The 15,341-nt window shown below is 47.8% G+C and overlaps 1 protein-coding gene across 2 annotated transcripts in view; it reads left to right on the forward strand.

Moving 5' to 3' along the window:
* Window positions 1-15,341, forward strand: part of SLC22A15 (solute carrier family 22 member 15) — a 187,217-nt gene that overhangs the window by 104,307 nt on the left and 67,569 nt on the right. For both annotated transcript variants that reach the window (XM_078656368.1, XM_078656369.1), the window contains 2 exons: window positions 9,005-9,134; window positions 11,501-11,713. In XM_078656368.1, coding sequence (XP_078512494.1) covers window positions 9,005-9,134; window positions 11,501-11,713 — 343 coding nt within the window. The remainder of the gene's footprint in view (window positions 1-9,004; window positions 9,135-11,500; window positions 11,714-15,341) is intronic.

The raw sequence follows: 15,341 nt of genomic DNA on the forward strand, positions 1-15,341 counted from the left end.
GTGTGACTTCTAATAAATGGAATCACTTTTATTGTTCAATCCATTTCTATCCTGAGTGGTTGTTTTCTACCTCCAAGTGAGGACAGAACTAGTTTTGCTTGTAAAAATGTAAATTTTCCCAGTCAGATTGTAACTTTTAAAACTTTTAAAATACTGCACCTACACCAGTCTGTAGTTCTGTTTGTTTTTTCTTTTTTTTGAGGCGGTAGCTGGAATATTGGTGAGCGTGTGTGTGTGGGTGAACCTTTGCCTGATACAAAGAGGTTTACTTCCTTTCTGCCTTACTAGCCAGAACTGATTCTTTTCACCTGTTGAGAACCTCTTGAGGTTAATGTTCCTCCTACAGAGATCTGTGTGGGACCTGCTGAGTATTTGGGCATTTTCGGTTCGGAAGCTGAGCACTGCAATTGCCTTTGGAAGGACAAACAGCTGAGAAACATCAAATCACGAGCCCCCCATACAGGGAGTGGCATACCTGGGAGTTGGAACACTACAGTGGCCCTCGATAATGCGAGCAGGGTAGAGGGGGCAACCCTGAGAAGCTACCCTGACTGAGGGCCTCGGGGTTCAAGCCACAGGTACAAGCGTCATTCTTTAATATCCCCTTCACAGTCGACGCCATCTACAGCCCAGCAGTGGACGAGGCCCTGCAACAGATTAGGAAGGACAACAAAATCCCTAAAGCAGTTTTGAGGGTCTTTGAAAAGGGAAGCCAAGGCTGCCAGAAGATATAAGTATTGATAACATTTCTAAAGCGCTCGAAAGCCAATGGCCTCTTGGCGCTAGTGTCAAAGCGCTAGCTAATGAGGTTTTCTAGAACTAAGGCCTACAAGATAGGCTTATCATATTGGACCAGAAAACAGCCATGTTTTAAGCTCCTTCCTAAATCTAATCAGATTTGGCTGGCTTCTCAGGCATTCAGGGAGACTCTTCCACAGTTGAGCTGTAGAATGGATGAAACTTGTGCCGCCCTAATTCTCTTTTTTTATTTTGTGGACGATTACTGTCTGGAGTTGGTTAATCATAGCATCCTGTTAGGAATATACCAGGAAAGATTCTTTTTCAGGTACACTGGAGCATTGCCACGCAGGGTTTTATGAGCTAAGCATAATGCCTTGAACGTGACTCTTTGCTTCAAGAAGCCGGCGGAGTTCTCCAAGAGTCTCTGCCACTGGATTGAATTTTGGGAGTTTCTTCAAAAGTCTTGCCACAGCATTGTGTAAGACCTGTATTCTTTCAATGAGAGCTGATGAATGTCCCGATAGAGGGCATTCCAGCAATCCAGCCTCGATAACACTAAGGTTGTGACTACTAATTTCTGAAATTCAAAGGGAATACATCTTCTTCCTCTTACACAGAAAAAAATAAGTAAGCGTGTTAGTCTGAGTCTTAAGGGACAGATCAGAGTCAAAGCTAAGGTCGAGATTTTTAACAGTGGAAACCAGGGTGATGAGTGACTGAGCATCCGAGGCCAATAGGATTGGTCCCAACTTTACCGAAAAGGAGGACCTTGGTTTTGTCTACTTAATCATGAGGTTGTTGTCATCGATCCTTAGCTCAATGGCTGACATACAGCCCTTGAAACAGTGTGCCACCTCATCGACATCATTCGTGAAAGCCACCACAATTTGTGTGTCGTCTGCATAGGAAACTAGAGCAAAGTCAGAGGACCAGATTTGTTTTACGAGGAGGGTCACGTATATGTTAAAGAACGTGGGGCTCAAAGAGGACTCCTGGGGACACCCACTTGGCAATGAATAAGACTTGGCGAGCAGGCCCTCCAAAGCGACTGATTGCACTCTGTGCATAAGGAATGATCGACGCAGCTGCAAGGCAGATCCTTCGATTCCTATTTCCTCCAGGCGATCTATCAGAACCTTGTGATTGACCCTGTCGAAGGCTATCAATAGATCAAGCGTGATCATTGCAGCCTTGCCTCCACTGTCTAAAACCCTTCTCAACTCCTCTGAAGCCACAACTGGTGCCAACTCCCTACTATGATTCAGTTTAAAGCTGAATTGTGGTGAATCTAGGATCCCTTCTCTAGAAATTTGGACAGTGCCAAATTCAAGTGGTTTTTCAAGGACCTTAGCTGGAAAAGATTACCTGGAGATTGAGTGATAATTCTTGGCCCCTTTGGGGTCAAATGATTGTTTCTTCAGCAGTGGAAGAATGGAGATTTCTTTCCACTCTGTGGGAAAAAGACCAGATTTCAGAATGGATTTGAGCCGCAGAGTGAGGGGAGGTGTCACTACCCCAGACATAATGTGGAGTATTTTAGGGGGACAAGAATTAAACGGGGAGCCCCCGATTTAATTTAACCTATGGGTTCGGCTACTCTGTCTTCCGTAAGCAAGGGAAATTTGTTCAGGGCCAGTTTATCTGAAACAGAGCTATGTGGTTCCTTAGGCAGAGATATGGTCTAACATTAATTGATATTTAATTTCCCATGGATTTCCTCCACCTTATTTTTAAAGAAATCCTCCAGTTGATCACAGAACAGCGGACGTGGAGCCACAGTGCTGGCCGACGATAGGCTAGGAAGAATCTCCACGATTTAAAGAGTTCTCTTGAAGAATTCTTAGCTGAGTAGATTTTTGCAGAGAAGTATTTAGACTTTTCATTCACAATCAAATTTTCATTTTCGTGAATACATTAATTCTACTGCACATTTTCTGGGGGAGGGTGTGCCTTGGCGGCCCCGTGGCGCACGGGGCTGTGGGTGAGCCTGAGGCTGGAACCACCTGGTCCTGCTGGACTGCCCTATCTACCCCACCCACCTGAGAGCCTGCCAAGCCGGCGGCCTGGAACGAGGCCTGCAGAGGCTGTGACCGGGGCACAGATCAGGAGTGCAGCCCGTGGGCCTGGGCAGCGCTGTTTCGGTCGGCGGGCAGAACGGGCCGTGAAGCAGCTTGCATCGTGGGCGGGGAGAGGCTGCAGAAGACACACTGGAACATAGGGCTGGGCGGTGAGCCTCACCTGCATCTGCTTTGATTGACCTAGACTGGCTGTGGTGGGTCGCTCTGGGATGCGGAGGGGAGCGCCTGGCCCGAGTTGATGTTGAAGTGGGGCTGGTGTGGTCTTTGCTCCCCTCCCCCAGGCACCATAGTCTGCTGTGGGAGCCCGACCCTCAAATTCTTCCTTTGTCTCTGCTCTGTGAGGACCTCGGCATGGGACGCACTGACAAAAGCAGCGGAAACTGCCCTTTGTGTGCACCGGTGAGCGCGATGACACGACTGGGCCAGCCGGGATGGTGAGAACGGTGCTGGAGTACACACAGTGGAGGCCGTCATGGCTTACAGGGCATTGACGCATGATCCGATGCACTGGCGAGCTGACTTAATGGGTAAATGAGTGCCTGAACCGTCACCAGATCAGGTTGGAGGACGCGGAGGAACGAGTTTCCACACTGAAGGACGTGCCTTCGCTATGGTGAAACGGCTTAAAAAGTTGGAACGGCAGGTTAAGACTTTGGCAACAAATATGAAAGACCTGGAGGTCAGGTTGCGCTTCAACAACCTCTGCATACTTGGCATTGTGGAGTCGACGGCCAAGGGAAAGATGGATCCGTTTGTTGATCTCCTTGAGGCCCATTATCACACACATGCTGAATTTCTGCGACAGGGAGACTGCACTGCAGGTGAGCGGGGCATAATCCATTACTAGGTAAGAACCTTTTCTCTCTATCCCTTACTTCACTGTGTTGGTTCAAGAGGCCCATCGTAAGTTCCTGGGAGTGAGGGCCTCACTGAGTTTACTAGGCCTCCGATACGGCATGTTGTACCCAGCTCGTCTTTGTGTGGATGTTGGGGGCAAGGCACAAACTTTCAACACCCCTGCTGAGGCCCAAGCTTTCTGCAAGGAGCGCCGCAGCTGATCAAGCACCCTCCTGAGCACTCCGTCCCCAGAAGTACATGCTACGAATAGCTCAGATCTCTTTTCAACGGACAGAGGCTTTGGCCGCATTATTCCATGTTAGCTCTGGAGATTGCACTCCTTCTCCTGGATCGCTGGAGACATTGGTGGGCTGCCATAGATCCTGTCTTCTATCACTTGGTGGTCCCCTCTGACCAAGTCGAACCCCCCGAGGTGGTTGTTCTGCATTGACCGGAGGGACTTTGAATTGTGTCTCGGACTGGGGGGGATCTGCTGGTTTAGAGTGCCCCCTCTGGCTCTTTTCCCTTGCCACCCTCAGTGGTGGGGTATTATCCAGATTTCTGATAGTTATAGTAATATACCATTGGGAGCTGCGGACGAAGCGTTGCCTTGCCCCATAGTGTGTAGCACCAAGTCGAATTGTTTGTGTTGTGTGTTTATTTTGTGTAATGTACTATTGGGTTGCCTTTGGGATTGGGATTGCCCAGGTTGGGTGGAGGGAGGGAGCTGAGAACGGGTTGTTCAGTGTGTTTGCATGTCCACATCTCACCGTGCAGATGACTGCATTCCCACATACTTCCATCCTGCCCGTCCACTGACACGCAGTGCCCCTGAACTATGATACAGGTGCCGGTGGCCTGGAAATTCCATTCATGTCCTGGAATATCAGATGCATCAACTACAACCGGAAGGGTGAGCGCGTGATGCAATATTTGGTGCGCCATGGGAAAATAAATCCTTCTCTTCAGGAGACCCACTTGTCCACTGGATCTGCCCCATCATATGCCTCCTCTTGGGGTCAAAGTAGATTCTTCTCCAACTCCTCCCAGGGTGTTGTGTATTCTGATACACCGGCCACTCCCCATCTCACTTCCGTCAAAGGTGGTGGATGCCGAAGGTAGAATGCGGCGGTGGTTGGCCACCTGGCAGGTCACACGATCCTGCTGTCGAATGTATACGTGCCCTACACTGACTTCTCCGAGTGCTTCCATACTCTATCCTACCTAATGGATAGGTTTTATGTGGACCCTATAATCGTAGGTGGAGACTTCAACCTATGTTTTGATCCAAGGCTCGATTCCACTGCGACAGGCACCTGCGGCAAGCCCAGGGCAACACAGGTGGTGTGCAACATTCGTGACACCCTTTATCTCAGTGAAGTGTGGTTCCGCCAGCATGCCTCGGTGCCGGGTCAAACCTTCTGCTCTGCACCCCGTGGTATGTGGTTGAAACTAGACTACTGATTTATTTCAGTCTCGCTGCCTTACTGGCTCGGAGAGGTGAAGTGACCACGCCGTACTCTGACGGACCACTCCACGGTGTGCATAAGCCTAAGTGTCCCCCTTTCTGGTAGGTGGGCCGGCCATGTTGGTTTCCTTGCAAAAAGAACAATTGATGGACAGATGCAGCGTGGGTCCCATGCTCCCCAGCATTCCGGCCATCAATTATTTCTTTCGCAAATGTTGGTTCCCTTGCCACACACTGCTTGATCTAATTTTTAGTGACCATCTTTGCACTGCTATTTTTGATTACTTTGAGCACAACACTAGATCCGTAAACTCCCCCCTCCCCCCCCAAAAAGTAATTTACCTTTTCTTCCTCCCTACGGTGTTTCTCCCACAATTTTTATTGCTGTCTGTATTTTAGTTTTAATTCCTTGAGCTTGGGGCGGACCAAGGGGTGGAGAGTCTGTTTCGGTAGTTTTTAACAATTTTGACTCGGGCGAGCTCTATTACTTCAGCTTTCAACCACTGACGTAAGATGCCACTGTTGAAACAGAACTTTTCAAAAACTGAGATTGGGAGCATTCAAGCTCTGCTATTAGTTCAGTGTTACAGACTTGATTCCAAGCTTTGATTTTTTTTTTTTACTTGCATATGCTTTTTTGATTTTTTTATGTGCAAAGTAAATTCTAAGCTAAAGTTAATAGCTTTATGATCTGCCCATATAACAGGAAGGATATCATTAACTTTGAGGTCTTGCTTATTAGAGAAAACACCATCCAGGGTGTGACCGGCTTTGTGAGTGGAAGTGGTGACTTGTTGGCTGAGATTAAAACTACTTCAAATGTCCAGGAAATGTTCTGCCTCTTTATTGTTGCAATCTTCTAAATGAAAATTAAAGTCCCCTAGAATAGTGAAATTTGTATATTTCATGTATGTTTCCAACATATCTCCCAGGCCTTTGAGGAAAGACGTGTTTGGACCTGGAGACCTTTATATCAGGAATCCATTAAATAAGGATTGGTTTGCTAGCTTACAGCTAAAATGCATTGCCTCACAATTGTTCGCTGTAAGAGTAGCACCGTGGACCTCAAGGTGATCCAGATACACCACCGCCAGGCCTCCCCTGTCTTGCCAACTCGGTTAGATCTAAGTATAGAAAAGCTACCTGGTATGGCGTCCGCCAAATCTGGGATTGAGCTTTCATCCACCCTGGTCTCTGTTAAAAACACCAAATCGAGGATATAAGATATCTGGATAGTTTAAGACCGGTGCGGCCAGTTCAGTTAAGAACGCAGGGGGGAGGGGAGGGGAGGGGAGGGGGGGAAGGGGAAGGGGAAGGGGAAGGGAAGTCGACAGAATAGGGAAAATAAAATATATATTTTTTTAAAACACTTACCTTGCGCTCGCCGCATCGTCAGTCACCTTCCCTGCCCCCACCCCACTGATTTTACTTAAACCAGCCGCACCTGGTTTAACATTTCAATCTTATGTTTAATAAGGGACCGTGTGGTTAACAATATGCATTTTAATCTTGTACTTAACTCATCCAAGAAGCAGGTAAGGAGGGGGACTTAAGTGTTATATGCCCATAATTCTAGATCTGCCTGGCTCGCCATTTGCAATGTTGATCAGCAAGAGTGATAAACAAAGGAAGTGTCCATCACAGAGAAGCCTCAGAACAGCTGCAGTATAACCAGTTCCCACCAAGATCAGCAACTTCCTCCCCCAAAAACATTACAACTCGATGCTTCATAGGGACAATGTTAGAAGTCATCCCACTCCTGAAGAGAAGGAACTACAAGGCCACAGTAGATCTAAAGGATGCCTACCTACTCGTCCCCGTGAATCACAAGCACAGGAAATACATCAAAAGCGTGATAGATGAGGTACACTACCATTTCAAGATGTTAACCTGAGGCATAAAATCTGCATCAAGGGTTTTTACAAAATGCCAAACGGCAGTAGCTGCACGCCTAGGGAGGCAGGGCATACATGGACAAGCAAGAGGAAGCCAGTAGCCCAGAGAATATTCACTCGAAGGATAGTGTAGTCAATTCAAACCTGCTATTCAAATGCGGGGGAACCGAAGGCACACTCCACAAGGACAGAGGGAGCCACCCAGGCCTTTCTAACAAACGTGCCCATCAATGGATGGCATGCAAATGGCAGCTACATGAACTCCATACAGACCCTCCCAAGCAATTACTATGTGGACAAAAAGTGCAGGTTGGACAAAGAGTACTAAAACGCCTCTTTGCGGATTCAACCGCTCTTGAACCCAACCTCCCCAAGAAGACAGCTACCACTACAACATCAGTGCACAGCATGTGAACCCAGAAAAGATTCATGCTGCAAAACCAAATGTTTACTTAACTATAGGAGTAGTTTTGCAGCTAGAAGTGTTTTCTTATTGCACATGTACCCTTCCCGTAAGTGAGATGGGTCAAACGTCAACAATACAGTTAACAAGGGGGATGTTCAGACACCAACAAGTCATCAGGGGGAAACAATCTGAAGATCGCGACCACATGCAGGAACTTCAGGGGCGCACATCTGACATCTCATGGGGGCGAACATACCACCACGATGCCCACGATAAAGAGAGACAAAAGACACAATTCTGGACCCAACCACTAGAAAGCGTAATAATGCACAGCATGTCACTCCATTAAACGCTACAAGCTACAAAACTACTCTTGCAGGTAAATAACCATTTCCTTTCCATGAGGAGCGGGTGGCTAATAATTTGCATTAGGAGGGCCTCTGTCTAGAGTGGCACGGTGGCAGAAAAACAGTGGGTTAGAATGCTATCCAGAGGGATTGCCAGTGGCTAGACTGCACACATTTCTTCCGACACCTTTTGAATGTTTGTTGTACTGAGATTGCTGCCAATACTTACAAATTGGAACAGAAAGGCTAAGAAGACTGCACACATTTAGGATTAGTTTATGATAAGAACAATGTGTAAGAAAATCAAAAGCAGAAATGTAAACAAAGATTACAAGACGGATTCGGACAGCAAGGTAAATAAATGTAGGTGACTTTACAGTACAAAGAGCCTAAATGTAAGGTGAGGGGAAATCGAAAATCAATGAAGAATTGGACAAGATCGGAAATACTGTAGGCAGCAGTCTGTAAAAGAGTGATAATGTTTGTGAAATTACAGAAACAGCGCAGGTCTCAGTAGTACGCGGTAAACAGGCTGACCGGGCACGACCCGGAGTGTAGAGTAAATCTAATTCTAGAACGGTGCCTACTGCAAGATTTCCTGTGTTGTATGGCGGGGTCCTTGCCAAATGTTGTTCTGTGTGAGATCCTCGGGCAATGCCCCCTGGTCAGGTTCCTGAAATTGTTTCAATAGTTGTTTGGTTTTGTGAAATTTGATTTTGAATACATGTGCAGGGTTTTAGCCTTCTGTGTGCAGTACAAAACTGTTCCATGTGTCCCTTATGAGCTTTAAACATCTGTCATGTTTCTCAGACTAGATCAGCCTGCCCTTTCTAATTGTGGGAATAGATTTGTTTATTAACTTGGTAGAGTTTCACACTTTCCTAACTCTGGTTTGGCACTATGCCACATGACCCAGTTTAAATTGAAAAAAGATGAGACCCTAAAAAGTACAATGAATACAGAGTTTTCAAACAATGTGCCACCAGCCCTCTGATTGTCCAAGTTGTATGATTATTTTTATGAAAAATATCAGCGTAATCATCTTTTGCACAACGCCGACTGACCAGTTACCTTTGAGTTGTCCTCGTACAGGGCTGTGGCCTCCTGTCTGCAGGTGGGTTGATGTAGTGCATAAGCACACCTGTGATTTCTCATTTAGGCCCCATCAGTGCCCTAATGTCAGTGATGTGTCTCATGTTGTGTGTATTAACCCATCTCTCTGTCTCCTTCAGGTTCTATCGGTGGCCTTTCCTTCGCCTTAGGAATAGCGCAGTTTGCACTAATGGGATACATCATTCGATCTTGGAGGGCACTTGCGCTCGTAGGAAATGTGCCAGGATCACTTATCCTTCTTCTTTCTGTGTGAGTGGAAGATTCCTGTAAATCCCTCTTTCCCTCCAGTCTCCTCCACACAGAGTGCACCTGTGTGGATATACTTTTGGCTTATATTTCCTGGGTATGATGTTGCTAGTTGGCTTATTTGTTGTGTGAAACTCCCTAGAATGAATCTCTTTTTATTGTTTGAAAATGGAGGTAATACAGTCTGTCAGTCTAGCATGAACCCGTCTTTCTGCTGCCCACAAGTAATCCAGTTCTAAAGATATCCGCATGTTCCATTGTGTTGACCCACTGAACTATCTTGGGCACCAATTTGAAATCTCCCTGCCTCTGCCAGTTCCCAGAGCCTCCTAAAGGTAAACAGCTCTGTACTCATCGGCTGTGCCTCAGCCTTTAAGTCCTAAGGTTAGCAGCTCTATATATATATTTGCCAGTCGCTCGAGCCATCCAGTGCTAGGACTCCATCTGTGTTTTATGAGCCATACAGTACAAGAGGTCATAGGCCTGTATACGCTTTCCAATCCAGTGAGCCATGTAGTTCCACCGGTGGTAGGCTTAGTACCCGTGTGCCAGGCATGTGAGCCATGGAATGCCCCAAGTGGTAGGCTCTGTACCCATGTGACAGGCTCATGAGCCATACACGGCCGCTATTGACACGCTCTGCAGCCTTGTACCAGGTCCATGAGCAATGGAGGTGACATGCTCCGTATCCATGTTCCAGGCGCATGAGCCATCCAGTGCTTGAGTTGCAGACTTTGTTTCAACATGACCATTCTCTCAGCCATCCATTGCCATGTGTGATCTAGTCTGTACCTATTTGTGAATCTCTGGAGTCCTCTAGTACTACAGGTGACAGACTCTGTATCCTGTGTGAGTCCCTTGAGCTCTCCAGTACCAGTGGTGAAGACTCACGGAAGTAGTAGAGGTGTAAGACTCAATATCCGTTTGGCAGTCCCCTGAATCATCCAGTTCTGTGTCTATATCAAAGTGACTCCATTGAGCCCTCCATGACTAGGAGTGACACACTCTGTATCATGTGTGAATCCCTTCAGCTCTCCAGTGCTACCTGCTGACTTTGAAACTGAGGACCTAGGTTTGGGTCTTGACGTCAGCTCAACATCCTGTGATTCTGGGCAAATTACTTAATCTCCCCCGCCTCAAAAAATGAAACAAAATGAATGTGACCTTGTGTAATGTAACTGGTGCTTATATAGAGTGATCCAGTACCTTTTGGTCTTCTTTGCACTATTAAACTGCAAAAAAAGAAGAAAAAAAGACCATCCACCACTACGGAACATATTCGGACTGGCATTTTTTAGGGCTGGTCATGTGAGAATGACTCATGGTAACTTGGCTAAGGAGAATACATCCTTACAATTCTACATTATGGGGCTCATTATGATGGAGGATTTTCCGCATCCTCCGGGCCGGTGGAAGCCACCGCCGGCCCGGAGGATGCGGAAAATCCTCTGCGGACCCACCAGAGACCCACCGCCACATTAGGATGGCTGGTGGGTCCTGGTTTAGGTCCGCTGCTTTTCCGCCGCGGTTGACTTACAACCGCGGCGGAAAAGGCCTGATATGGTGGCGGTGTCTCTCAGACACCGTCCACCATATTAGGATGTCTGTATTTTAATGCCTTTACACGGCGGCATGTCCGCCGTGCAAAGGCATACGGATTCTTGTTTGGGGGCCCGTTGCGGGCCCCCAGGGGTGAAGAGGGGGTGGGGGGTGCACATGGGGGGTACCTATGGTCCTCCTGCATTTGCGTGCACAGAGCGGCAGGCACCGCGCGGTGCCTGCCACTTTGTGCATGCAAATGCAATGCGTGCATTTTTAACATTGCTGCGGGTGCAGCTTGAAGCCGCACCCGCCGCAATGTTAAAAATAGAGGATGTGACCGCCAGGGTGGCGGTCACATCCTAATTGCACAGGAGGGAACTCCGCAGGACATGCGGAGGTTCCCTCCTCCTCTATGGTCGCGGACGGATTCAAGTCCGTCCGCGATCATAATGTGTCCCTAAATGCAACAGCAGGCTGCTGTGGTCAGATCAACATAGGATTTGCAACCCCTTTCTCCTGTGGCACCATAAGGAACTGACCTGTTCGGCTGCCAGGCCTTCAGTTCTGCTTAGAAAGTAACAGTGGTGGGTGCACTGTAGGATGCAGTGCCGAGGCTCTCTTGAGCCAGTGACTACACCCGTCGATGACCGCATCAAAGACATATATTCTGATAGAGAAATAGGATGCAGAGTATCCATTAGGACTGTCTTGTTGGGCTGTCTGTCATAGAAAGCATTCCACTTGGCATTGGTGTACAGCTTCCCGGCATAACTTTCTTTTTTGCTCATTTTTTCACCTTCCTCATGCACTGGGTGTTTGTTTTGCAGATTCATTCCAGAGTCCCCTCGCTGGCTGTATGCGCAGGGCCGGTTGCCGGAGGCTGAAAATGCCCTCTACCTCATCGCCAAGAACAATGGAAAGCAGAAGTACAATATCTCGTTGACTCCGCGGCCATGTACCACCGACCGCAGTGCCGGCCTCAAGGATGTGTTCTGTCACCGGATCCTTCTGTTTCGCACAGTAATCATGATGTATATCTGGTACTGATAATCAGAGGTGTATTATATATGGTACTACTGGTGGGAGGGGCTGGGGAATAGCGAGGGGAAGGTTGTAGTGTGACCAGGCATTTAGCTGTTTCTTCTGACTCTACGTGCACTGTGTACACGTAACATCACTGGAATTTGTCACATGAATGGTTCATCTCCCATTTCCTGATGACTGGCCTTTTCCCTTTGACAGGGATGATTCTTAGGGAGGCATCCTTTGACGTAGGCATGGTTGCTTCTAGGGTGGATGGTGACAGTGGTTCCTTGTATTGGGAATTATTTACTGGCATTGGATAAGTGGTGGACATGGTACCTGGATCTGAAATGCGTGGTAGGAGCAGATCCTTGAAGGGGGCTGTGTGATGGACATGGTTTTCTGCGGTGAGATTAGTTTTGGGAATGGTTCCTTAGAGTGGGGAAAGGTTGGGAATAGGTGGTTACTTGGAGCAGGATGAGTGTTCAGAATTTGTCCTTAAAGAGCGATGAGTGGTGGGATTTCTTCCAACCTAGGAATGTTGGGTGCGACTCCTTGGAGCTGGAAGAGTTGGAATGGTTCCCCTTGGTCCCTTAGAGTGGGTTAAATGATGGAATTGGTTCCTTGAAGTGTGATGAGTAGTGGGATTGGGTTCTTAAAGCAGGATGTGTGGGATTTGTTCCCCAGAGTGGGAACAGATGTGAGAATATTTATTTGAAGTAAAATGAATGGTTTGATAAGTTCCTTGGAGCAGATTTGACAACTGTTGCCTGAAGTGAGATAAATGATATAATTTGTTTGGGGTATTGGTTCCTTGGAGTGGGATGATTGGTTCCTTGGAGTGGGATGATTGGTTCCTTGGAGTGGGATGATTGGTTCCTTGGAGTGGGATGATTGGTTCCTTGGAGTGGGATGATTGGTTCCTTGGAGTGGGATGATTGGTTCCTTGGATTGGGATGATTGGTTCCTTGGAGTGGGATGATTGGTTCCTTGGAGTGGGATGATTGGTTCCTTGGAGTGGGATGATTGGTGGGATTGGTTCCTTGGAGTGGGATGATTGGTGGGATTGGTTCCTTGGAGTGGGATGATTGGTGGGATTGGTTCCTTGGAGTGGGATGATTGGTGGGATTGGTTCCTTGGAGTGGGATGATTGGTGGGATTGGTTCCTTGGAGTGGGATGATTGGTGGGATTGGTTCCTTGGAGTGGGATGATTGGTGGGATTGGTTCCTTGGAGTGGGATGATTGGTGGGATTGGTTCCTTGGAGTGGGATGATTGGTGGGATTGGTTCCTTGGAGTGGGATGATTGTTGGAATTGGTTACTTTGAGTGGAATGATTGGCGGGATTGGTTCCTTGGAGTGAAATGAGCATTACCAGTGGTTTCTCGGAGTCTGGTGGGATGGGTGATGGTGGTTTCCGTAGGAGTCAAACATTTTTTATTGACTTGTGACTTTCATATGAGAATAAACAGGTACTCCCAACGTAGACCATCCATCTCCAATCACCTGGGTGCCCAACAGCCATCAAATGCAGTAGAATCATGTTTCTGTTTCTACTTTGAAAGCTCATATCATCTTCATAACTTCACGATTAGTCAGGATCCCCCTGTAGGGCTTCAGTGGTAGGCGTGCTCTGCTTTCGGTGTCCTTGTACACGTGAGTGATCTAGCATCATCTGTAAAGAATTCCAGCTGTGGGGCCCTCCTCGTCACAAACGTTTCCCTTTTTCTTGCCATATTCTCTGTGACATCGTCCATCCGATGCCACAGTTTGTGATACAAATCCAACATGATCCGTTTTCAGCCACCTTCCTAGTAAGGTGTGTAAAACGGCAGCAGTTGTGTCAGTCCTGTGTCGCCTCTCGTTCTCCAGCTCTGCTGAGGGCCTTTATCCTGGGATCCCTATACCCATTATTTTGGAGATAGCTCAGGACCCTATCCCAGACGCCACATATCATGGGCTTGTCCCAGAGAATATTTATTTGGATGCTTTTTCTCCCTCACTCTCTCCAGCAAGCATTTGACCGTCTTTTTATAAATAGGTGTTAATATTTATTGGGGTGTAGCGCCACCTGTAGGCTATTTTGGAATTCCACTCAAGCCCCCTGACATTTATGACCACTCCACACAGCCCCCTTTATATAGCAGGCCCTTCCTGCCTGCAGATATGGTAGTCTTCTGAGCGTTATAGAATGCTCATCTAACTTGTGGCTCCACCCCAAGTAGGACCTTATGTTCCCGGGAGTCGGACGAGTGGGGAGTGTGTTTCTATGGAGTGCAGTGAGTGTTGGGATTGGTTTATTGGTACGGATGGGTGTTGGGGCTGGTTTCTTGGTACGGGATAGGTGTTGGGAGTGGTTCCTTGGAGCATAATGAGTGTTTGGACTGGTTCCATGGAACTGGAAATGTTTTGCGATTGGTTCCTTGGAGCAGGGTCAGTGTTAGGACTGGTTCCTTACTGTGGGATTAGTGTTGGGAATGATTCCCTGGAGTGAGACGAGTGGGGAGTGCATTTCCTTGGAGTGCGTTTGGTGTTGGGGATTGTTTTTCGAGGAGGATGGGCTTTGGTACTGGTTCCTTGGAGCGGAATGGGTGTTGAGGTTGGTTTCTTGGTACGGAGGGGTGTTGGGATTGGTTTCTTGGTACAGGATGGGTGTTGAGGTTGGTTTCTTGGTACAGAGGGGTGTAAGCGTTGGTGTCTTGGTACGGATGGGTGTTGGTATTGGTTTCTTGGTACGGATGGGTGTTGGTATTGGTTTCTTGGGACGGATGGGTGTTGGGGTTGGTTTCTTGGTACAGATGGGTGTTGGGGTTGGTTTCTTGGTACAGATGGGTGTTGGGGTTGGTTTCTTGGTACGGATGGGTGTTGGCATTGGTTTCTTGGTATGGATGGGTGTTGGGATTGGTTTCTTGGTACGGATGGGTGTTGGGACTGGTTTTTTGGTAGGGATGGGTGTTGGGATTGGTTTCTTGGTACGGGATGGGTGTTGGGATTGGTTTCTTGGTACGGGATGGGTGTTGAGATTGGTTTCTTAGTACGGATTGGTGTTGGGACTGGTTTCTTGGTACGGATGGGTGTTGGGATTGGTTTCTTGGTACGGGATGGGTGTTGGGACTCGTTTCATGGTACAGGATGGGTGTTGGGACTGGTTTCTTGGTACGGATGGGTGTTGGGACTGGTTTCCTCGCACGGATGGGTGTTGGGGTTGGTTTCTTGGTACGGATGGGTGTTGGGGTTGGTTTCTTGGTACGGATGGGTGTTGGGGTTGGTTTCTTGGTACGGATGGGTGTTGGGGTTGGTTTCTTGGTACGATGGGTGTTGGGATTGGTTTCTTGGTACAGATGGGTGTTGGGAATGGTTTCTGAGAACAGGATGGGTGTAGGGAGTGGTTCATTGGAACAGGATGGGTATTGGGAATGGTTTCTGGGAACAGGATGGGTGTTGGGAATGGTTTCTGGGAACAGGATGGGTGTTGGGAGTGGTTCCTTGGAGTGAGACAAGTGGGGAATGTGTGTTCGTTGGAGTGGAGGGAGGTTTGGTGATGGTTCCTTGAGGGAGATGGGATGTGGGAATGGTTCCCTGGAGTGGGACGAGTGGACAGTTTTTGTTCCTTGGAGGTCAGTGAATGTTTGGGATTGTTCCTCAA

The sequence above is a fragment of the Lissotriton helveticus genome, chromosome 8 (assembly GCF_964261635.1).
Source record: "Lissotriton helveticus chromosome 8, aLisHel1.1, whole genome shotgun sequence".
NCBI lineage: Eukaryota > Metazoa > Chordata > Amphibia > Caudata > Salamandridae > Lissotriton > Lissotriton helveticus.